This window comes from Capricornis sumatraensis, chromosome 17 (assembly GCF_032405125.1).
Source record: "Capricornis sumatraensis isolate serow.1 chromosome 17, serow.2, whole genome shotgun sequence".
NCBI lineage: Eukaryota > Metazoa > Chordata > Mammalia > Artiodactyla > Bovidae > Capricornis > Capricornis sumatraensis.
The window spans coordinates 46,868,876-46,893,778 of NC_091085.1; the positions used below are offsets into that span (position 1 = coordinate 46,868,876).

Genomic DNA, 24,903 nt, shown 5'->3' on the forward strand with positions numbered 1-24,903 from the left:
TCAAAACTTGGTAAATATCTAATAGGTTTACAACGAAACTCATAAAACAACATCTCATTACTGACATGGCTTGCAGTGTGGCAGAGTGGGCATGTTGTCACTGACAGTCACAAAGGAATTCATGAGCTCCACAAATGTTAAACATCTCATCAAGGAACAATATGCATGTTTGAACAACCAAAATAAAGAACAATCCTCATCTGTCTAAAAAGAAAACAAAAATAAAAAATAAACACATAAAATGCTGGCCTAAATGTCAACTGAGGAATCCAGTAAGGCTCATGAAATCTGGAAGCCAAACAGCAGATTTTCTTCATGGACACCACCCTTCCCACTGGGCAGTATCAATGAAATTTCAGGAGAATTAGTTAAAAATATGACAATGTTGTTCAAAGTGTTTTGATACAGAACTAGCTGTTTAGGGTGAATCACCTTCAAAATGAGTTTAAACTTCAAGAGAATGGTCAGATTACTGATAACCAATTTCCAGGCTACTGTGAGAAAAAAACGGTAAACAGAGAGAGTCACCCATGAACTGGACGTTTTAGAAAACCAGACTGCTCCTAACACCTAGTCCACAGGATGCTTTGGCCAAACCTCAGTGTTTGCTGGACAGGGAAGCATCTATGACTCACTGTCAACCTTTAAGGCAGGACCAGCAGAGGGCCCTTCAGGACTGTTCCTAAGGCAACATCCCCAGAGGAAACAAACAACTTGGACGCAGCAAAGGTCACCAGGTGCAACATGAAGAAATAACCTATAAATAGCTCTGGCTTGTCACTCAGTCGGAAACACAGTCCCTCCTCATCCCAGTACAGCCCTGACTCGCCAGCATCGGACAGCCAAAGAGTAACCTGTGTCATCTTTGAAAATAATCAGAGATGGGAGCCAATGTGTTCATAGAATAGGTCCGAACTGCAAGTCCTCTTTCTTGCAGAACGGCAGTTTTCAGAACATTGGGTTCCCTTTCCACAAGTTACGACAAGCTGTCACTTGAAGCTGACGATGGCCGGCAGTCAAGAAAGACAGCCATGGGGTTCCTCTGCCATGCTGGGAACTCAGGTCTATAGATTTCAGTCATACAACAGACCTGGTATCACAATGATGAAGTTGCTAACCTTGGTTCTCTCTAAGATGCATAAACTTCAAAGCACATTCATTATAACATTATTTACAATTAAAGGTATCAAAAACTTACCCTTTACAATTATTAACCAAACTGTGGAAAGTTCAAATAACTGAACATTAAACAGACATCAAAATGCATAATGAGTAAGCCTTTATAAAGAGTTTCTGACATTATGAGCCAAGCACATACATACTCTTTAACTGAAATTAGCAAGACATTAAATTGTTTATTAAGTATGTTCTTAAGTATGGAGAACACATACATGTAAGGCTAAGTGGGAAAAGACTAGAATATTAAAGGATCACTATCTTGGATGAGACTTCAGGTAATATTTTCCTTCTCTTTCATCATTTATATGGTAATTACCATTATTTTTTACATTAAAATTACATTTAATTTTTATCATATAACAATGCTTAAATATTTTTTGCCTTTACTCACTTCCAAGTTCAGAAACAGAGTCAGAGCCCCCAGAAAGGGAGCAGATAGTAGGTCATATGTTTGAAGGAAAAAGAGTATTCTAGTCAATTCTCTATCTCTTTGGGAAACAGAATCCCAGGGATGACAGGGCTCTCTCACAGGGTCACACCAGGCCTCCCGGGCAGAATTCCAGGATGGACGACCACCCACCAGCCTGCACTACCATTTAAATCAGTTATGAAATGCAGGTAACAACCATACCTACCTCAAGGGACAGTTATGAAGTTAAATGATTTATATATAAAGCTTTCCAAATGATGCCTGGCAAAAAAAAAAGCACTGCTGACAAAGTCTTGTTCTCTCATCACTGCAACACCACGGCGACTAGGACTTCTGTTACGACCAAGGGCCCCATCAGCACCCTCAACGTCCCACTGCTAGGATCAGTTACACCGTAAGAACCACAAACAGGCAACGGGGCTTCCTTCCCTCGTGGGCCATTCTCTCAGGAGAGAAACGCCGGCCGCCAGGAGGGCGGGGGGGCTGGAGGCTGGGGGACACTCCCATTGGAGGTGGTGCCTCTGGCCCTCCTTTCTGGCATCCTGGCACATCCCCACACCTCTGTGCCTCCCCCGGCCGATAAAAACTTCGTCTCCCTATCCTGCGCACTCTTTCTTAGAAAAATGTGTAAAATACATCCTTCACATGCCCCCATCCACTCAGAATGATTTATCAAGAATATATCATAACATGTTTATAAGAGAGTTAGGTTATAGAAGGTGGAGCTTGGAGAGTTACCCATTGCTACCCTTTAATAAATTTAGATAAAGTATGTGTTTAGTCATTTTAAATAAAGATACTTAGTTAAGACTTTAAAATCTTTAGACAAAATTAAAATATTTAATTGTAAAAAATATACAATCAGGGGGAAAAAGAAAACTCCTGAAACTCAGTGGTCCCAGGAGGCCTCAGGAACCCACCCACAGGCAGTTTCATTTGTGACTGGGGAGCCCTGACCCTCTCTGGCCACAGCTGATTGGAACCAGGTAACAGCTGTCCCCAGCCCACCCCTCAGATTGTGGCCTGAACATCAGAAGAAAAGACACAGACACGGCCATCAAATGGTACGGATGTCAGCGACACAGGTCACAAGTCAACAGTCAGCACCTGGGAGCCAAAGTCACAGCGAGAGCCTGGGTGTGGGGAAGGGTCCCAGAGATGAGTCCACACGGGCCTGGGGGCAGCCCCGGCCAGCTGGGTTTCTCGCCCCACATGGGCCCATGGAACCCCCACGGCCTCTCGTTAGAGGTGCAGGAGACTCCCTGTTACAGAGGCAGTCTTTAGTCCCTCTGGACAAACATGACCTCAACTAGCCTGGCAGGTTCAGGGAGCATATCACAGATGTGTTCTTCACCCTTGCCCTTCATTACAGAGGTTGGAACAGTGTGCACAACACAGGAAGAGTCCTTTCTTAAGATTTATATACCAACACCCCAAGCTACTGCCCTACTTTGTGTCAGTAGAATAGGAAATTAAAGCAGAGAGGAATTCTGCAAAAATACTCATTCTGCAAAAGGATTTCAAGCTCTATGGATCATCTATTCCAGAACATCTATACAATACCTGCTTCGTGGAAGAAACATGGATTCCTTGATGAACACGGAACCGGAGAGAAGGATATACCAGCAGGTCCCAATATCATCAGGACTGAAAAGAAAAGACAATAACATCAGATGATTATCTCCAACAAATAGAAATAAAAACACACAAAGCACATTGGACCCATGTTAATCTCAGAATCCTGAAGAACAACGAAGTATCATAAAACATGTACCTAAAATACCATTCTTCAACCACAGGAATAATTTTTAAAAATGATTTTTCACAGCCAAATAACCTAACAATATCTATCAGTATATTTAAAGCTACAGCATGTGCCATTTTCATTCCATGTTTTATTTTTTAGTTTAAATTTTTGAGCTGAAAATATTTTATTTTGTTTCATAAAAAGAAACTTACAAAGAGGTAAAGAGTAGAACTGTTTTCCCACCCATCTCCCCTGTCTACCAAGCCCCTACATTTCTCTACCACAGTTGTGGGCATCATTTAGAACTTCCTCATCCACACAAGGATGGACAAACACTCATTCCCTCCACCCTCTTTCCTTCTTTAGACATAAAAGAGGGCATATGCTACAGCATTCCTTCCTATGTGCTGACGCAGAAGTCTTTGATCAGAAGACAGCTCTCTTATTAGACGTGGCTTATCTGACTTAAGCAAGTCCCTGCATGTGTGCGTGTGTGCTAAGTTGCTTCATTCACGTCTCACTCTGTGGACTCACTCGTGGACTGTAGCCCACCAGGCTCCTCTGTCCGTGAGATTCTCCAGGCAAGAACACTGGAGTGGGTTGCCCATACCCTCCTCCAGGGGATCTTCCTGACCCAGGGATCAAACCCACATCTCCTGTATCTCCTGCATTGCAGGGGGATTCCTTACTTATGAGCCACTGGGGAGCCACACAAGCCCCTACTGCCCATCATTTCAGTGGTTTTTAATGTAGGCAATCATTGAAAAATAAAAGGAAAACTGTAATAAGTGATCTTGTACCTACAGGAGTAACTGTGATTAGTAACTAGATGTGCAGCTGCTGAGTCAAAGGGCACAGACAGTATAACTTTGATAAATATTGGGTGGTTATTGAGTAACTCCAGAGAAGGCAATGGCACCCCACTCCAGTACTCTTGCCTGGAAAATCCCATGGACAGAGGAGCCTGGTAGGCTGCAGTCCATGGGGTCGTGAAGAGTCGGACACAACTGAGCAACTTCACTTTCACTTTTCACTTTCACGCACTGGAGAAGGAAATGGCAACCCACTCCAATGTTCTTGCCTGGAGAATCCCAGGGACGGGGGAGCCTGGTGGGCTGCCGTCTATGGGGTCACGGAGAGTCGGACACGACTGAAGCGACTTAGCAGCAGCAGCAGCACTGAGTAACTCAGGAGCCTACCACCTCCCCAAGGCCGGGCTAGTAGAGTCTATTTATGTAATGAATATTTAACACATTTTCAATGAGGGCTGTTCTAGGTGCCTAGGGGACTTCAGGAAACAACAGCAACAAAAACCCCCATCCTCCTAGGGCTTATATTCTGGTTGGACAATACACACTAAAATAAACACACTTAACTTCCCTGGCTATTCAGTGCTTAAGAGTCAGCTCTTCCAAGGCAGGGGGCATGGATTTGATCCCTGGTCAGGGAACTATTAATAAGAACCCACATACCATGTGGCATGGCCAGAAAGCTAAAAAATATATAAAAGAAATAAACAATAAATATAATAAATTAGTAAATTATAAATCCATTATCTGGGGAATAAGTTAGTGTGTAGGGCAAGGAAAATGGGAGTGGGTTGTGATAACTTTAAATGCTCGCTGAGCAGAGCACAATGGTCTCATTGAAAACAGAACATCTGAGCAAAGGGGATGAGGGGCCAGTGGCTCCCAGATGGTGAGGCTTCTCGGCCAAGGGCATGGAGGCTGTGTAGAGGCCTTGGGCTGGGCAGCTGGGCAGGGCGGAGGGGGTGCAGCGAGGCAAGGGGTAAGGGCATTCCATCCCTGAACCTGGTTGTTTATCACACTTTGGAGGTTTTGCCAATCTGCTCGACAAAAACTGTATCTCAGTTCACTTTTACTTTTCCTCTTATTATTGCAAAAGCACCTTTCTTCTTATGTTCACGAGCCCTACGCATTCCTTTTTCTGTGAAATCATTAACTTTTAGCCAATGCTCTACAAGCCGTGGGACTTTTTCTTATCTGGAAGCACTTTATTAAAACTATCATTTTGAAGACATGAGCTGTGACAACCTTCCCCCCAGGTTGCTGCTTCAGCTTTGACTTTTGTTTCATGTGGTTTTTGCCATGTGCTGAGTTCTTTTTTATTTTAAAGAGCCAAGTTTATCAAATTTATTTGTCAGGATAGAGCTCAGCTTACTATGAAAACAGAAAGCCAAACACAGCAGTGGCTGAAGCACGGAGAAAGTTCATTTCTTTCGCATGTACAGTAACAAGCGGTGCTGGAACCAGGTTCTCCCTGCTGTGTGGCTCGGTCACCCCAGCCCGTGGACCCCGTCTCAGAGTCTAAGGGGCTGCTCCAAACATCCCCGCCGCGTGCACATTCTAACCACTGGAAGGAGGTACGCACCCACCCATCTTTGAGACGACGGCATAGAAACTGCATCCTGGCAAACCACACTTGAAACAGTCTGCAGCAACCTCTGCCAAATCTTTTCTATTTTGGCAAATGGATTCCGAAAGTTTTTAAAGGACACCAAGACCTCCCAGGTGGCACTAGTGGTAAAGAACCCGCCTGCCAATGCAGGAGACATAAGAGACGTGGGTTCGATCCCGGGGTCAGGAAGATCCCCTGGAGAAGGGAATGGCAACCCACTTCAGTATCCCTGAACATCTACCAGTTATCCTACAAATAGGGCTGATGCTTCATACCAGGAAAGCCGCGGCAAGGACTTAAAAAGTGAAGATAAGAAGCTAGTCCTCTAGACCTCTCCCACTTATATAAGGTCATTTGCCTGATGGATGAGTTGCTTCTCTCTTTTCCAAAAAACTCAAATCTTAACTCACAAGAGCTGTGTTTGTTGCAGGAGGCATTTGCAGAGAATGACCACTGCCAACACTTAACTGGATTTGGTGGGCACGTACTACCTGCCATGCCAAATATGACAGTCAAAATGCCTTGATTTTTAAAAAACTTTATCAGAGTATATTGATTTACAATAGTTTGTTGGTTTCAGGTGTAAAACAAAGTCAATCTGTTTTATATATACATCTGTGAAAGTTGCTCAGTCGTGTCTGACTCTTTGCAACCCCATGGACTATACAGTCTGTGGAATTCTCCAGACCAGAATACTGGAGTGGGTAGCCTTCCCTTTTTCCAGAGGATCTTCCCAACCCAGGAATCGAACCAGGATCTCCTACATTGCAGACAGATTCTTTACCAACTAAGCTACGTGTGTGTGTGTTTAAAACATGAACAGTTATGTGTTTTATACACAGTAGTGTGTATATCTCAGTACCAATCTCCCAATTTATCCCTCCCCTCCATTATCCTCTGGTAACCATAACTTATGTCTCTACATCTGTAATTCTATTTCTGTTTTGAAGATAAATTCATTTGTACCTTTTTTTTTAAACATGTGTGGGTATCAGTGGCAAAAACTTTTATTTTGAAGTTCTTACTCTTAAAAAGAAAAAACTTATTTTATATTGGAGTATGGCTGATGGCATTAGCTTGGCTCAGTGGTAAAGAATCTGCCTGCCAATGTAGGAGACATAGGTTCGATCCGTGGGTCAGGATGATCACCCAGAGAAGGCAACCCACTCCAGTATTCTTGCCTGCAAAATCCCATGGACAGCGGAACCTGGTGGGCTACAGTCCATGGGGTTGCAAAGAGTCGGACATGAATGAGTGACTGAGCACACAAATAGCTGATTAACAGTGTTGTGATAGCTTCAGGTGGATAGCAAAGAGACTCAGCCCTATATATAAATACACACACACGTATATCCATCCTCCCCCAAACTCTCCTGCCATCCAGGCTGCCACATAACAGTGAGCAGAGTTCCCTGTGCTATACAGTAGGTCCTTGTTGGTTATCCATTTTAAATACAGCAGTGTTGTATCTTTTTTTAGATTCTACATTTAAGTGATATTATATATTTGTCTTTCTCTTACTTCACGCAATATGACAATCTCTAGGTCCATTCATGTTGCTGATAATGTCTTTATTATTGAGTTGTCTCTTTTAAAGATTCGTATCTTATCAGTCAGTCAGTCAGTTCACTCGCTCAGTCCTGTCTGACTCCTTGTGACCCATGGACTGCAGCATGCCAGGCCTCCCTGTCCATCACCAATTCCCAAACTTTACTCAAACTCATGTCCATTGAGTCAGTGATGCCATCCAACCATCTCATCCTCTGTCGTCCCCTTCTCCCCCCAGCCTCAATCCTTCCCAGTGTCAGGCTCTTTTCAAATGAGTCAGTTCTCCTCCATCAGGTGACAAAAGTATCGGAATTTCAGCTTCAGCATCAGTCCTTCTAATGAATATTCAGGACTGATTTCCTTTAGGATGGACTGGTTGGATCTCCTTGCAGTCCAAGGAACTCTCAAGAATCTTCTCCAATACCACAGTTCAAAAGCATCAATTCTTTGGCACTCAGTCGCATATCTGAGGTATTGATATTTCTACTGGCAATCTTGATTCCAGATTTTGCTTCATCCACCCCAGTGTTTCTCATGATGTACTCTGCATAGAAGTTAAATAAGCAGGGTGACGATTTATAGCCTTGAGGTACTCCTTTCCGGATTTGGAACCAGTATATTATATGTCCAGTTCTAACTGTTGCTTCCTGACCTGCATACAGATTTCTCAGGAGGCAGGTCAAGAGGTTTGGTATTCCCATCTCTTTCAGAATTTTCCACAATTTGTGGTGATCCACACAGTGAAAGGCTTTGGCATAGTCAATAAAGCAGAAATAGATGTTTTTCTGGAACTCTCTTGCTTTTTCAATGACCCAACGGATGTTGGCAATTTGATCTCTGGTTCCTCTGCCTTTTCTAAATCCAGCTTGAATATCTGGAAGCTCACGGTTCACGTATTCTTGAAGCCTGGTTTGTAGAATTTTGAGCATTACTTTACTAGCACGTGAGATGAGTGCAATTGTGCTGTAGTTTGAGCATTCTTTGGCATTGCCTTTCTTTAGTATTGGAATGAAAACTGACCTTTTCCAGTCCTATGGATACTGCTGAGTTTTCCAAATTTGCTGGCATATTGAGTGCAGCACTTTCACATCATCATCTTTTAGGATCTGAAACAGCTCAACTGGAATTCCATCACCTCCACTAGCTTTGTTCATAGTGATGCCTTCTAAGGCCCACTTGACTTCGCATTCCAGGATGTCTGGCTCTAGGTGAGTGATCACACCATCGTGATTATCTGGGTCATGAAGATCTTTTTTGTATAGTTCTTCTGTGTATTCTTGCCACCTCTTCTTAATATCTTCTGCTTCTGTTAGGTCCATACCATTTCTGTCCTTTACTGAGCCCATCTTTGCATGAAATGTTCCCTTGATATCTCTAATTTTCTTGAAGACATCTCTAGTCTTTCCCGTTCTATTGTTTTCTTCTATTTATCTGCACTGATCACTGAGGAGGGCTTTCTTATAAAAAGAGAATAGAACCAAGAATACAAAAACAATAAGTCGCTTAAGTTTCTCACAGTGAGATGCCACCAACACAATCTGTTTTACTCAGTTGGCCTGAAAAGTCTCCTGAGTTCGTTAGAAACCACTGTGCTACCCTGCCCTCTCCTGCATTTATAATAATTTTGTATCAGGCAGGCAGTCCTTCAACATCTGCAACCACGCCCCTTCCCACGGGGCACCTGTCACCGCGGGACTCTATACTGCCAAGTAGTGACTACTTTTTAAAAAGAAATGAAGAGAAAGAAATTACCTAGCAGTAACAGCATCCAACTTGTCTACACTTAGAGGAGAAGCAAAATGAATCTGAGACCTCGCTTGCAGACACATGTGGCAGCACAGCTGGCTAACAGAAGACTCACTAGCAGAATAATCATCACACGCCTAGCAGGAACAAATGGCCAGGGGAAGAAAGTGCTACACGGCAGTCACTGTGGATACAACTAATTGTCTTCACCAATGTCATCTGTATCTTTCCCAGTTGTTTAATGTTTTAAAATTATGAGCTCAGGAGTCCCATCAAGGATTGCTGAAATGGTAAAAGTGGAATCTCAGAGTAACTGAACATTTGCAAATAACTTTAGTGTTACATCACCAGTAACAGGTAGAAAAGAGACACCTAGAGACTACAGAGGCCCCTATGATCACCAAAATGAACACTTAGAGAAGACCTAGAAGTTTTAGACAGAGCTAAGAACTCCAAGACAAAGATTTGATTCCAACACCTGCCATCCTACACCTGACAAGATGAAAGCCAAAAAGCCCAGGGTATGATAAGACCCTTAGCAGAGCTTCTGTTTTGATTCTGTCAACAGAGAGAAAATGAATCAAGCCAAACAAAACAAGCAAGCAAAATATAAACAGGACATCATAAAATGACCGATCTGCCATGCCATGTGATCAGACAGAAGGACCCTAAAAAGCCATCACGACTGACCACTCTAGGTGCCCACACCTCCTGGGCTAAACCAGAAGTGCAGGTGCAGCCTTGGAATGACAGGAAGAAGCCAATGAAACCTGGTCCCACTCTTCCCACCTCACTTCCCTCTGCTCCTCAGCACAAACCCCCTTCCTAGATGGTATCTCCCTACCTTCTAAGTCAACCTGCGCCCCAAAGGAATGGCTCTAACACTACTTCTTCAATAAGGTCTTCTCACTGATTCCCACACTCCAACATACTTATCCCATCTCATTTATTCTGTTTTGTGCTTTTCTCTACCCATTTCTCATCCCTGAGCAACCTAGGTGTCTCCCTCCACTTACATGGAGGGCCCCTGCAGGCAGAGCCAGGAGCTGCAGCTTGTAGGAATGGGTCAGGATCTTGGCAGTCAGCATCTGCTCAGGGAACTGAGATCAAGACAGGCTTCTGCTTATAACCTGGACAGGAGGAAGCCCAGCCCCGACGACCAGCATCTAAAAGCAGCAGTCTGATGCCCTGCGAAGAGTAAAGGTTTGGAACACACATTCTGTCATACCAGCCATGTGATCCTGGTGACGTCAGGTCCTGGGGCTCTGATTCCTCAACTGTGAAATGGGGATATTAGTCCTTCACAACGTCACTCTGATTTAATGACACAATACATACCAAGCGCCCTGCAGAGCAGGGACACAGCACACTGGTCTCTTCCTCTCTCTCACACCGCCTCTGAAAGGGTCACCTTCACCTTTCCTCTCTGCTCTCAACCCCAACAAGACCTGGATTCAGACTGCGCAACTCACCAACCTACACCGTTTCCTCCGCCTATGCCTCAGGGCCTTCGGACAAACCTGCTCTTCCAGCTCCTAAAGGGTACCTTCAGCCTAGTAAACTCCTTACTCATCCTTTGAATTCCAGGTTAACGACCACTTCCTCTGAGAAACATTTTAGTACCTTCCAAATAAAGTGAGTCACTCTCTGCTGGGTTCCCAGCCACTCTGGACTTGTTCACAAGAAGCAGAGTATCATTATCTCAGAAGTCTTTCCTCTACTCTTCAGTACCTCCACGGACACAATAGACGATGCTCAACTGGCACTCAGATATTTTATCAATAAGTTAATTAATAGTTGAATAGACACTAACTCAGGTGAGGTGTTAAAGTGTCTGAAAGTCAAAGCCATTGAGTTTCAATTTACTAGGAACTAGAAAAATGAAGTGAGGGTTAAAGAACATCCTTGACAATAACCTAGATATCCACAGGGTGGCAGTGTCTCCCCACGAAAGGGCTTTGTGAGCAGCTGCGTGGTCCCCAGTTCCCCTTTAGGAAGCAGACTGAATACAGGGACCCAGCGCAAGCTGATGGAGGCGGGGGCGTGGGGGAAGGGGGGTGCGGACAATAAGCTAATAACTCAAAAGAAAGCAGCTAAGTCAGAAAGGGGATTATCAGAGAGCAAAAAAGTAATTGGAGAGAAGCCACTTAATTTAGTTGCTAATACAATACGAAAATTTAAGTGAAGCCCAAGTGGCCAAAAGGCTTCAAAAAGGGTAGGAGGGATGGGGTGAGGAAGGGGCTTCAGGCAAGGGCACTCCTGTCCTTGTAGACACAGAGCTTCACACCCACCCCTACCAGCCACAAATTGACATCTGGTCTCTGTGTGTGTGTATTTGGAGAGAGGGGATGTCAACCAACAGAAACTAGAGGAATGGTCCCCAGGCAAAAAACACACCATCGGGGTGAGAATTTAGTGCCCAAGGAGTGCATCGGGTCTACAGGAAGGGTCTCCCCCAGGAGCAGGTCAAGGGCAGCGCAGCACAGGCAGGAGGGACCAAAGTGGAGGATGCCCTATGGGGCTGTGTGGGGCTACAGCCACTGGGCATCAGGACACACAGATGCACAGAGGCGGCCACCACACAGGAACACAGGCCGGTGGAGAGGGCGCCCACTCAGCAAGGGGTGGGGACACGCAGCCACGTGGACCCACAAGCATCAGGGTTTGGGTCAGTTTAGAAAGGGAGGCTGCACTGTATTACGCACACTACCCAGATGCAACCCCACCTTCACACAACAGCTGCCGGCATCTGGGAGCAGTGTTACCTCCCGGGCCTACTGGCTTCGGAACCAAAATGAAGACCATCCAAATTCCACTAAGTAAGTGGAGCCCACAAGCAAGGAACTCAGAGGGCCTGCCACCAGAGACTACAACTAGGAAAACACTTGTTTCTTCTCCTACAGTTGCTGTCCTGGTAACATCATCTAGCCTAAGGATAAAACAGAAAACAGTCTTCCTGCATTTCTTCCTCAGCACAATCCACCACCACATCCTGTGGGGTCCCCTCCAAAGCCCCTGATGAAGTCTGACATCTTATTCTACCCACCTCCCTGGCCCCCCCCACACACACATGGTCACTAGTCTCTTCTGAGCGGTGCAGATGTGTACTCTCATATATACAATTATACCAACAACCAGACCAGGACTAACTCTGCCTTCTGACACCAGACGACCCCGTACCTTCTCACGGGAGCCCAGCCGCAAGTTCAGACCAGAGGTTCTCAGTAGGGACAAGACCAGCCCCAGGGGACAGAACCTCATCCAGCTCTTCCACCACTAACTGCCACCACGAAGCAATCGAGGAGGATTTCCCGTGAACGAAGTGTTCTGTAGCCCTGACAATCGCCACCTTTCAACATGCAGATAGAATAGATATATAAGAATTGTGCTCTTTTTCACAAATGTATTACCGTCACTTCTGCTACTGGATTTACCAAAAAGTTTAATAAAATTTTTTGTTGCTCCCTGATGGGACTCTAACTAAGCCTTCTGCTCCAAGACAAAATATATGATACATTTTTGTGCAGCCAATGGCAGAGAGTAAGCTCACGAGAAAAGTTAAAGGAGCTCGGCAGTGTGCGACCCTGACACCAGATCACCATCCAAAGAAAGCCAAAGTAAAGTGCACACATCAGCCATACTCAGGCATCAAGTGTAGGACATGTGATAGAAAGAGTCCTCTACCAAGGGTTAACACGCACATTCCTGACGTAAAGAACAGCAATATTGTTCTATAAAATTATATACTTCATAATATTTAATTATATACAAGCACATAACCACAAATTTCCACACTTAGGAAAACACATATTACAAGCAGAGGCTGACTTTTTGTTCCATTTCCTTAAAGTTCCAAATCATAAGAAGCTACTTCACTTTTATCACTAACAACTCTGAAGGAAAAACAGCATCATTATAACATTAAGTTTTTCAGAAAATCCTTAATTTCCTCTCAACAAACTATAGTGGCTCAAATCCAACAAATAGGATAAATCAGTAAAATCAGTAAGAACTCTGATAACTGATGGAAATATTGAGGCTACTTCAGCTAAATACTTTGAAAATATTTTGAATATATTAAAGTATTTTGAAAATATTTTTATTTTTAAAAAATCAGTATTTTGAAAATGGGGGGAATATGTGGACATAATTTTTTTTAACCAGGTTAATTCACTAAACCAGCAAAGGGAATGATATAAACAACTAAAGAACTAGTAAAGCCAAATATTCTATAGACTCAACATATAGTCATTCTTAACTTTATAAAATTCATTCTAAAGACAAAATGAAGGAGTGAGGTCTTAAGTGTCATGAAGTTACTCAATAAACTTTTTTTGAATGAAAGAAAAAACATCGATGCAGATTACAATTTATGACAATCCATTCATGGCAGATGGCTAAACCCAAGGACTTGAGGGACAACTTCTCAAATTTGACACAGCAGCCAAATACTCTTCTGAAACCCACCAGTGGTTCATGAAATTCACACATCTGTGTCTTTCAGTTACACACTACAGTTTCATTTTCAGGGTAAACCTGCTCCTCACCTACAGAAAACTGGCACCAGAAATTCTAAAAAGAACTCGCAGCCATCCAGAAACAAACCCACACCAAACCTGCCCACCCCACTGTGAAGGTCAGGGCTGACACGTACTGCCAGCTCACAGCGCTATGGCCACACTGATCAGAAAGCACAGGGAGGGAACCTCATTTGCTGACTACATGCAACTTTAAACAGCTGAATTTAAGAAGAGTTCAGGTTTTTACTCACTAAGTAGTTTCATAGAAAATCAATACAAAGGACTTAACACCTAACCCTAACCCTAACATGCAGGCTGTTTTACCTGAAAGACCATTAAGAAGGTCTTTCTCAGCTGATCTAGCAAAGGAATAGCTCCTTTCAAGTAAATGCAAAAAAATAACAACTGAGAACAGACAAGATGCAAATGTCTGTGCTGGGCAACACAAGCACAATCTAAGCCAGTGTAGTTTCTGCCCTGATGGAGTTCACAAACTAAATACATTTTTAAATGTTTTTATTTTACTGCTCTTTGAGTAATCACAAAAATAAAACATTTCAAAGATTAAAAGTAAATATAAAATATTGTAGTTTTTAAAGTATTGTTGCTGCTGCTAAGTTGCTTCAGTCGTGTCCGACTCTCCGCGACCCCATGGACTGCAGCCTACCAGGCTCCTCCATCCATGGGATTTTCCAGGCGAGAGTACTGGAGTGGGTTGCCATTGCCTTCTCTGAAAAGTATTGCTGAGAAACCTTAAACTATCACCATATGTACATAAATCAATCTCAAGTAAGTCTATTCGTGGGTAGGCATGTATCCACGAGTACTTGAATTTTCATACTTACACACAGCACATGTGTACATCACAACATACCAAGCTCACAGTTGAGCATCTTTATCCTATAAGTCTGGGCAAGGAACCAGAGGTGGGGGCAGTGAGGGAAGCCCCCGGGCAAAGCCATAGCTGCTCCTCCAGGGGGAGGAGGGACCAGGGGAGAGGAGCAACACCACAAGGAAGGGGCAGCTCCTCCTCCAGGAGGAGGAGGGGACAGAGGTTCAGGCAGAGCTGAGCACAGGGTGGCCACGGAGCAGGAAGGGGATGTGGTGGGGACAGGGAGGGGACATCTGGACACAGGCGACTGTGGAAACCAGAAACCACATCACAGACTGAAAAGACCGCTAGGTCCTGGGAGAGGGGCAGCGGGGCCGAAGTTCTGCAAGACGCGGATTTAGAGGAAACTGCCTTAGAAGATGCCTCTTAACCTAGCTTTTTCTAATAAAGGAACCATTTCCTCTTCTGCAATAAAGGGAGGTAAATCCCATATCTAAGTGCTATGAAAACTCTTTTGGAAACCAAAGCACCCATTCCAACACGTGTGTGGACAGTGGGCGTGCAGTACAGTTACCTGAGTTTACTGAGTGTCTGTGTGTGCTTTTAATTTAAGAAAACAAAACACATTTTGATGGTTCAATTTCTTATCCAAAAGTTTTTTTAGCATTTCACTAGATACTAAACCAAAATGGTGAGGATGGCTGGCCATTAAAGAAAAAGAGAACGGACACATTCACTTAGCTCCTTTCTTAAGTCCCTCGGGTATGAAATGTATACTGTCCCACTCAGCACTTCCAAGCCAGCAAAACAACCATATGCAGTCAATAACAAATGAAAGGAAGGGAGAATTAACCTGATGTTTTTGAACACTGTGTAAAGCTCAACTAACGATATCTAACTTTCTAGGATAACAAATACTAGATCCTAAATGGGGAAGTCGACACTTTAAAAATTTCATTTCATCAGAATCACAACTCTCCCCTGAATCGCAGTACAACTTAAAATGGCATTCTGCCATACTGCTCATGTTAAAATAATGCCAGGGGAGTTACTGATAGAACACTGCTGTCATTAGTCCTTCCTAAACAAAGCTTAAAGCAGTTAAAACAATGGGAGAGCAAAATCTAAACGATGAGAACAGTGGATGGCGGGAGGACACTGCCCACCGCTGGCATTTCTGACTGCGCGTGCCTGCTCTGTGTTCTCCACACAGGGCCCTGCATATCAGCCTCACACTGGCACCAAACCGGGGACCCTGTGATCACTGTTCCTATTTGACAGATGAGAACAGCGAGGCACAGAGGTGGATTAAAAGAGTCCTAGATTTACCTGGTGAAATTATGATGATTATAGTCTTTGAAGTCACCAGCACACAAACATAATAAGGAAAACAAATACTAATCTCTCGGTTATAAAACCAAATTCTGAAAGTCTCTGATATTTCGACTACACTGTGTTCTCCAAGCTCAAGCAGACAAGTCACTCCCCCCATGAGGTAAACACAAGAGGTCCCTAGAAAAGCGGTGGAATTACTAAATCATCACAGGAGTTGGACACACCCCAAATACAGATGCTCTTTCATGTTTAAAACTGCACCTACACCAACTGCTCAGAGCAGAGACAAGCCTGTTCACGGATCATCATCCTTCACACGAGGTCGGCCAAAGCCTGGGGATGTGGCTGGGTGAATCTACATTCAGTCTCTGAACTTTTGGTCTTATGAAATCAGGACCCACAGACTCTTCACTGCTTACATTGCCACCTGATTCTAATTCGTCAAAAGGAACAATTAACACAATCAACTTGGGCTGCACATTCCAGCCCAAATGCAGTCAACGTAGGATATTCCAAGTCATGGCTGTGTGTGATCAGCAGAGCTCATGTTCGTGGCCTAAACTGACTCTATTAAAAAAAAAAAAGTATATTTAAAATACTGCAATCTACCTTCCATTTAAATGGATAATAAATAATAACTGTTAGGAAGCCAGGACAATGCAGGCAGAAGGGCTGGTGAGTTGCAGGGGCCGCCCCTGCCCCTTGGCGAGGTGCCCTCCACCCCATGGAGAGATGCGGTCCTCACCTACACGCACAGGAGGCATGAAAGGGGTGGGGATGCTGCTGCACAGGCGGACAGCTGAGGCTGCAGAGCTACCAGGACTGCGGGGGGTGAGTCCAGACCCCCCAGGTTGAGCCATGCTCTCAGGGCAGCTTTCTGTTCTCTCCAAGCCTCAGGGCCTTCCCACATAACACAGCGGTGATGAAAAGATCCACCAGGACGGCTGTAAGGAGGAAGCAAACGAATACACACAAAGCTTGGATTCACGCATGTGGGATGGACAGAGGGCTTGTTACACGTTTGCTGTTATCTCAGCATCAACATGGCCCAGATCATGTTTCAGGGGGAAAGGACAAACTAATAGAAAGCTGACACTGACTGACACTGGACTGCTGAAACAAATTAATAATACTCATCAGAGATCATCAACCCTAACACACGTACACCCATTCCACAGGTAGCTTTTAATTGCTCCTAAAAGAGAACTGATAGTCTAAGTTATTTACATAACTTGATTCCTTCAAGGACAAATATATTAAGGGCATTTGCCCCCAGTGTGAGTCTTCTCATTACCAATTACATCTGGTTATTTTGTACTCTATTGGATGTATGTACAGCCTTTGAAGCCTAAGACAGATATAGACAGCCAAGAACCATCCTGCATCAGATCCACCCATGTCTTCTTCTAAAATCTATCCGTGGGACTTCCTTGGTGGGGTCCAGTGGTTAAGAATCTGCCTTCCAATGCAGGGGACTCGGGTTCGAGCTAAGATCCCACATACCTCAGGCAACTAAGCCTGTGCATCACAACCTCTGAGCCTGAGCACCACAATGGAGACCCAGTGCAGCCAAAATTAAAAAGAAAAAAATCCACCCCTGACTGTCCCATTTCTGCTGTCTTTGTCCCAGTTCAAGCATCATCATCTCAGATTCTAGGAGTGGCCTCCTGACAGATCTCCCTGCCAGTCCACTCAATCCAACTCTCCCCCTGTGCTCTCAGGCAGACACAGATCCTATCTTTGAGGGAATGAGTGGGGTTGGGAGGCCTCTGGTCACATCATTTTGCTACTTGAAAACTAGTCATTTACCTGCAGATTAAAAGACACTTAAGAAAGATACCAACCAATAAACAAACTATACCCAAAAAATTTAATTTTCATGATATGAAAGAATTATGTTTTGTGGTCTGATGATAATACTGTGGCTAAGCTTTCTTTTTCCTTCTTGAGTCTATCTTTTAAAGATAAAAACACATATCAAAACAACTTTGGGTGAATTCCTTCAAAATAATCTACTGGAGGTGGAGTAAGAGATAAAGCACTGTTGGTGATCAGTGGACAGTGTGGCATGATGAATCTATGGGGGTCTGTTTTATTACCATGTCACTAATACTCTGAACGTCTGTGATTTTCCATAATGAAATGTAATTGAGAAGGAAAAGTACTCATTTCCAGTTGCCTAAAGAAGCAAGGATGACTTTTTTAACAATACGTTCACAAGCAAATGTGACTATGACCTACCTCTTCTCTTGACCCCACAACACCCCAGGCCACTCGCACTAAACTTGCCACACTGTTCAAAATGTGAGGCCAGGCCCCTCCCCTCTCTGTGCCCCTGTATACATGGTGTCTCCTGCCAAGAAAGTCTCTAGAGACACCAGACACACTAGGAGACGCAGTACAAAGGGCCACTTCTCCCAGACCCTCCCCTGCACCCCATCTGTGCAAACCTATAGTCTCAGTCATTCTGGTTGGTTAGTTTTTGTTGCTGTTTTCCATTTTTTTCTGTTTGTACTTCTACCAAAAGATTAAAGTCTCCTTAAGGGCAGATACTGTATCTTATTTATTTCAATAAAGACTCCTTATAATATGCATGAAAAGTAGTAATTATTTAGTAAGTGCCTTGAGAAACAGGAAGAAAAGTCAACAGAACAACCATCACTCATGGCAAACATTATCAGCAGAATTATATGTCTAGGAGATCAGAACTTACACATCCTTAATACACCAATATTTGTCTATTGCTTGCTTATCATATTCTTTAAGAAACTAGTTGCCATTGTTTCAAGGAGTGTGTTACACACCTTAAAAAGAATATCAATATGATTTAAGGAAGAAACTAAGCCCAGGGAGACATGGGCAGTTTATTTTCCTGTTGGTGGACCAGTGGTTAGAACTCTATGGTTTCACCACTAGGGCCCAGGTTCAATAGCTGGTTGGGGAACTAAGATCCCATATGCCCCAGAGTGCAGTCCAAAAAAAAAAAAAAGACAAGCCAAAATATGGCATTTATGCTATCATTACCCCTCATCTGGTGTGATGGTGGGAATATATGCATTTTCTTCCTTTGGAAAGACTCCAGTCCAGACTATTTCTCATTTAATAACAATAAAAGTCAAAATACACCATAATGTCAAATACCATCTCTGAACTACATGAGAGACGCATAAACGCATATGCAGACTTATCAGCAAAGGGCTGCAAACTTTTACTTTATGGCCAGAAACAGCTGAAATGCTTCCCATTGCTACAGTATGCAATAAAAGTTAATGCAAAATTAAGTAACGCTGCCTTGACAAGGTGTCCCTAGTAATTCTCTGATACTCTAAGTGCATCACTTAGCTGCCATATTACACATGGTGCACAGAAAAAGGAAACACCTACTAGTACAAAACTTCATTGGCTTCATGTCTTTCGTATCTCACAGTTTCACACATCAACCTGTAAAATAAAAAATAAAGAGATGAGTTCATCATTTGTCATTAAAAAACACACTAATAGTTTTAAATTGTAAATGAGACATTATATAGAAAATTAAGATTATTTCTATGAATTATCACGACCATTTATTGGCCTCAAGGTAAATATTTATGGTACCTAGGTTAACAAAATAAAATGAAATCTGGTAAAGAAAAGCTTGAAAAGAAACATTTTGTTAGATGTCAGCTTCACCAGGTTTATTTCATAGAGAACAAAATTATATGTGTTTTATACTTTGTAAAGGACACGTGGACAAATTAATGTTCTCCAAGGTAAACAGAAAATGAAAAGGAAGCTGAAAGCCAGAAAGGAAACCTATTAATTTATAAAGTGATAACGTCATCCACAGTTTAACACTGATGTTACTTAACAGTATGGAATTTCAGACAAAAGTAGGCTTTCATTAAAGTCATTATTTTTATGACTAAAATGACTAAACATATGCTTTATAATTTAAAGATTTGTTATTTCAGCTGATTCATCTCTGAAGGAAAATTATGGAAAACATGAATGTTTAAATATTCAAAATTACCTCAAGAACAGCATCTTCAAAAAAACATCTTATTATATTAAGCCTGAGTAAAATGTCCCAAAAGTACAGAAATGCAAAAGAGAAAATGACTATTTCTCCCTAAGGAGAAACTAAGAAGAAATAAAAAGGACTGGCTATAAAAGCAATTATTTCAACAGCATCTGCACTTTGGTCAGTGGGGCTACCAACCTCCAATCTGTGAAACACTGGGATCAACACACACAGACATGTTCCCTGTCTGCAAACTCCAAACAATGCCACTCACTCTTGTTTTTTTTTTTTTTCACTCGAAAACACCTCACCTGAGTTCTCTTTTGCCTTGCTCTTCCTGCGACCACCACCCTAGTTCAGAGTCCCTCAGCCTCTCAACCCCTATCCCGAAACATTCATTGAACTCCGGGAGGCAGCATGGGTCCTTGAACACACATTAAACACAGAGTTTTAAGTGACTGAATCACACGAATTCTTCCCAGGAAAGGATGAGAGACTTAAGTCACGGGTCTAAAAATACCAGGTCTTAAATTATGTAACAGGCTCGGCCCTGCTTCCTGTCGCATCCTCTCCGAGATCTCGGCCTTGCTACAGTGGCTCCTGTGCTCCTGCGCACTCATCTCCTCCCTCCCCATCACCCGTTCCTCCCTCTTTCCTGAATGGCTTCCTTTGATACATGAACATACCTTACGTCCATCGCCCATACAGAGGGAGGGAACACTCTTGAACCCACAGCCCCTCCAGCTACTATCCACATTCTGCTTTTCCCATGATGGAAATTCTCTTTTTAGAGTTGTCTACATTAATAAACTGTCTCCATTCTCTCATCCTCCTTCCACTCCCCAATCACCAGGTCCTTGAAACTCAAAACAAACAAAGAAACACCTCGAAGAACTACCAGCATCCTGTTATCTGAGTCTTTTCTGACCTTGTACCAATTCCACTTCTCAGTAGCAAGTGATGACTCTCTTTTCCTTATAGCATTATCTTCTCTAACTCTCCTGGTTTTCCTCTGATTCAATTCAGTTCAGTAGCTCAGTTGTGTTGGACTCTTTGCTATCCCATGGACTGCAGCACGCCAAGCCTCCCTGTCCATCACCATCTCCCAGTGTTTACTCAAACTCCTGTCCACTGAGTCGGTGATGCCATCCAGCCATCTCATCCTCTGTCATCCCCTTCTCCTCCTGCCCTCAATCCTTCCCAGCATCAGGGTCTTTTCAAATGAGTCAGTTCTTCACATCAGGTGGCCAAAGGATTGGAGTTTCAGCTTCAGCATCAGTCCTTCCAATGAATATTCAGGACTAATTTCCTTTAGGATGGACTGGTTGGATCTCCTTGCAAACCAAGGGACTCTCAAGAGTCTTCTCCAACACCACAGTTCAAAAGCATCAATTCTTCAGTGCTCAGCTTTCTTTATAGTCCAACTCTAACATCCATACATGACTACTGGAAAAACCATCACTTTCACAGATGGACCTTTGTTGGCAAAGTAATGTCTCTGCTTTTTAACATGCTGTCTAGGTTGGTCATAACTTTTCTTCCAAAGAGCAAGCATCTTTTAATTTCATGGCTGCAGTCACCATCTGCAGTGATTTTGGAGCCCCAAAAAATAAAATCTCTCACTGTTTCCACTGTTTTCCCATCTATTTGCCATGAAATGAAGGGACCAGATGCCATGATCTTAGTTTTCTGAATGTTGAGCTTGAAGCCAACTTTTCCACTCTCCTCTTTCACTTTCATCAAGAGGCTCTTTAGTCCTTCTTTGCTTTCTGCCATAACGGTGTTTATCATTTGCATATCTGAGATTATTGATATTTCCCCAGTAATCTTGATTCCAGGTTGTGATTCATCCAGCCCAGCGTTTCTCATGATGTACTCTGCATAGAAGTTAAAACAGCAGGGTGACAATATACAGCCTTGATGTACTCCTTTCCCGATTTGGGACCAGTCTGTTGTTCCATGTCCAGTTCTAACTATTGCCTCCTGACCTGCATACAGATTTATCAAGAGGCAGGTCAGGTGGTCTGGTATTTCTGCCTTTAAGAATTTTCCAGTTTGTTGTAATCCCACAGTTAAAGGCTTTGGCATAGTCAATAAAGCAGAAATAGATGCTTTTCTGACACTCTCTTCCTTTTTCGATGATACAATGGATGTTGGCAATTTGATCTCTGGTTCCTCTGCCTTTTCAAAAACCAGCTTGAATATCTGGAAGTTCACAGTTCACATACTGTTGAAGCCTCGCTTGGAGAATTTTGAGCATTACTAGCGTGTGAGATGAGTGCAACTGTGTGGTAGTTTGAACATTCTTTGGCATTGCCTTTCTTTGGAATTGGAATGAAAACTGACCTTTTCCAGTCCTGTGGCCACTGCTGAGTTTCCCAAATTTGCTGGCATATAGAGTGCAGCACTTTCACAGCATCATCTTTCAGGATTTGAAATAGCTCAACTGGAATTCCATCACCTCCACTAGCTTTGTTCGTAGTGATGCTTCCTAAGGCCCACCTGACTTCACATTCCAGGATGTCTGGCTCTAGGTGAGTGATCACACCATCGTGATTATCTGGGTCGTGAAGATCTTTTGTACAGTTCTTCTGTGTATTCTTGCCACCTCTTCTTAATGTCTTCTGTTAGGCCCATACCATTTCTGTCCTTTATTGTGCCCATGTTTGCCTGAAATGTTCCCCTGGTATCTCTAATTTTCTTGAAGATATCTCTACTCTTTCCCATTCTATTGCTTTCCTCTATTTCTTACCAAGCATTTTTTCTGACTCCTTTGGACTCCTTGCCAGTTTCCTGACCAGGGATTGAACCCAGATCCTCCGCAATAACAGTGCAGAGTCCTAACCACTTGACCACCAGGGAACTTCCTACTTGACTTCTAATGGACCATCTCCAGGGGCTGTCAGACCTTCTCCTCCGCACCATGTAACCTTATCCAGTCTGATTTTTAACGTCATCCATAAACTGATGGCTTCCAAAGCCATACCCCACACCTAAGCCCTCACTGTGATAACCACTCTTCTAAATGCCAACTTGGTGTAATATCCATTTCATCTTCAAAACATCCAAAAAGATCTTAAATTTCTACCCCACAAATCTACTTTTCCCCAGTCAGAACCCAAGTGTTTAGGCCAAAAGCTTTGGCATCATCATCCTTGACTCCTCTCGTTTGTTCACAGCCTGTCTCTTTCCACCAGTTCCTGTTTCAAAAAGACATCCTCCCAGGCTGACCACATTCACCACCCACCTGTAAAAACCTGGTATCAGTCATCATGCTCGCATGCACCGTCGCTCAGTCCTGCCTGACTCTGTGGCCCCATGGCCTGCCAGGCTCCTATGTCTATGGAATTACCAAGGCAAGAATATTGGAGTGGGCTGCCCTTTACTCCTGCAAGGGATCTTCCCAACCCAGGGACAGGACCCAAGTTTCCTGCAGCTCCAGCACTGGCAGGTGGATTCTTTACTGCTGACTCACCTGGGAAACCCGTCTAAGCCATCATCCCACTATTATCTCCTACAAGGACTACAGAGGTAGCTTCTGCTTCTATTCTGCACACCTGTTGCCTGTTCACCTGACATGCAGTCACAGAACCTCACACCTGCTCTTAATCTCCACTGCCTTCAGGAGAAAATCCAAGCCCCTGTCCTTGAATACACAGCCCTGTGCTGTTGACTGCACCGAGCATCCCGACCTACACTCACCTTCCCATGGCTCCTGCCTGCTCCCACCCAGAGCATCAGGACCCATTGGCACCATGGGGATCTCTGAGCAGCTGAGCTGGCACAAATGTTCCCTCTTTTCAACCACAAAGTAAGAGCAGCCCAACATGCTAACATCTGAATGCAACAACAGTGGTCTACACCCCTAAATCCTGTCTGCCCCACTAGGAACATAAGCTCCGTGGCGGCAGGGGTCTGGGCAACTTCACTGAAGCATCTCCACGGCCAACCTGATTTCCAGCATATAGCAGGCATGCAGGTGACAACTGATGACTGCATAAGTCAGCCTAACCAGCACCAACAGAAGATCAGGGCAAAATCATCTATATAACAAAGCTGTAAATACATGGGGAAAGTACCAAAAAAATTTTTTTCTTAACTGCTGTTAACAGAATGTTTGATCTTCCCCAAACTCCTAAAGAATATACTAGCCACATTTCAGTTGTCCCTTAATGTCTAAAATTGCCTGTGTAATAATAATTATGCTCATCCATAATGCTGAAGAATGTATACATGGACACACACACATATACTATATACAACTATATATATACAGTTTTATATATATATATATATGTCCCCCCCAGCAAGCTCTTGTTTCCAACACTGAATGGCCACAGTTACTCTGCTTTTTAAAGGTATTTTGGCCTCAGCTCCCAACTGGAGCTTCCTCCTCCCCTTTGGCAAACATGCTGCCTCTAATCCATATGGATTAAGGGAGTAAACATTAGAAAATGACACTGTGTGGGAAAGACATCCAGGTTCTCGGTGAAGCTCTGAGCCCTTCAGATTGTGTAGAGTGAGCGACCTCTCAGCGACACAGCCAACTGACTGCACGTGACAAAGTGCTTGGGATCCATGCACTGATGGCCCCACAGGGCACCACGCGGGGCTCCCAAAGAGGAAAGCCTCCCCACCCGCCGTCCCCCCCCCCCAAATACCGGTGTCCTGCTGCCCAGCACTGAGGAAACAGACTTGGAAAATCTTACGAGCTGCTTTTTTTGGTTGTCTCCCTAAATTTGGAAAACTGCATTACATGGAAGTCTTAACTGCTCTGTTTAATCCCACAGGGAAAACTTTTATTTATAAAATTCAAAGGAAGTAACATCTAAATAAGATGTATTTTCCCCAGAAACGGTGGTTACTACAAAGCAGTTTATCCAAGTCATTGAGTTTATCTGTACCTCTTCTCTCGCTATTATTCATTTTGGTATTCCAATCTTGTTCTAAAAAAGGACTTAGTTTCAGCTGATGTTTTTCATAAATATGAGAAACAAACTACTTTTCAACATAAGCGGAACAAGATAAACATCCTAAAGGTGTCTCCTTATAAGTTCATGCCAACAGAGTTGAATGGTCTCCAAAATCGACTTCTTAAGGTACAAATACACTAAACTGTACTGTTGAAATAATCAGTTATTTCCA

At 43.4% G+C, this 24,903-nt stretch overlaps 1 protein-coding gene across 2 annotated transcripts in view; it reads right to left on the reverse strand.

Moving 5' to 3' along the window:
* Positions 1 to 24,903, reverse strand: part of RAPGEF2 (Rap guanine nucleotide exchange factor 2) — a 262,289-nt gene that overhangs the window by 154,528 nt on the left and 82,858 nt on the right. For both annotated transcript variants that reach the window (XM_068990198.1, XM_068990197.1), the window contains exons 3-4: positions 19,140 to 19,196; positions 3,173 to 3,256 (exon numbers count right to left, since the gene is read on the reverse strand). In XM_068990198.1, coding sequence (XP_068846299.1) covers positions 3,173 to 3,256; positions 19,140 to 19,196 — 141 coding nt within the window. The remainder of the gene's footprint in view (positions 1 to 3,172; positions 3,257 to 19,139; positions 19,197 to 24,903) is intronic.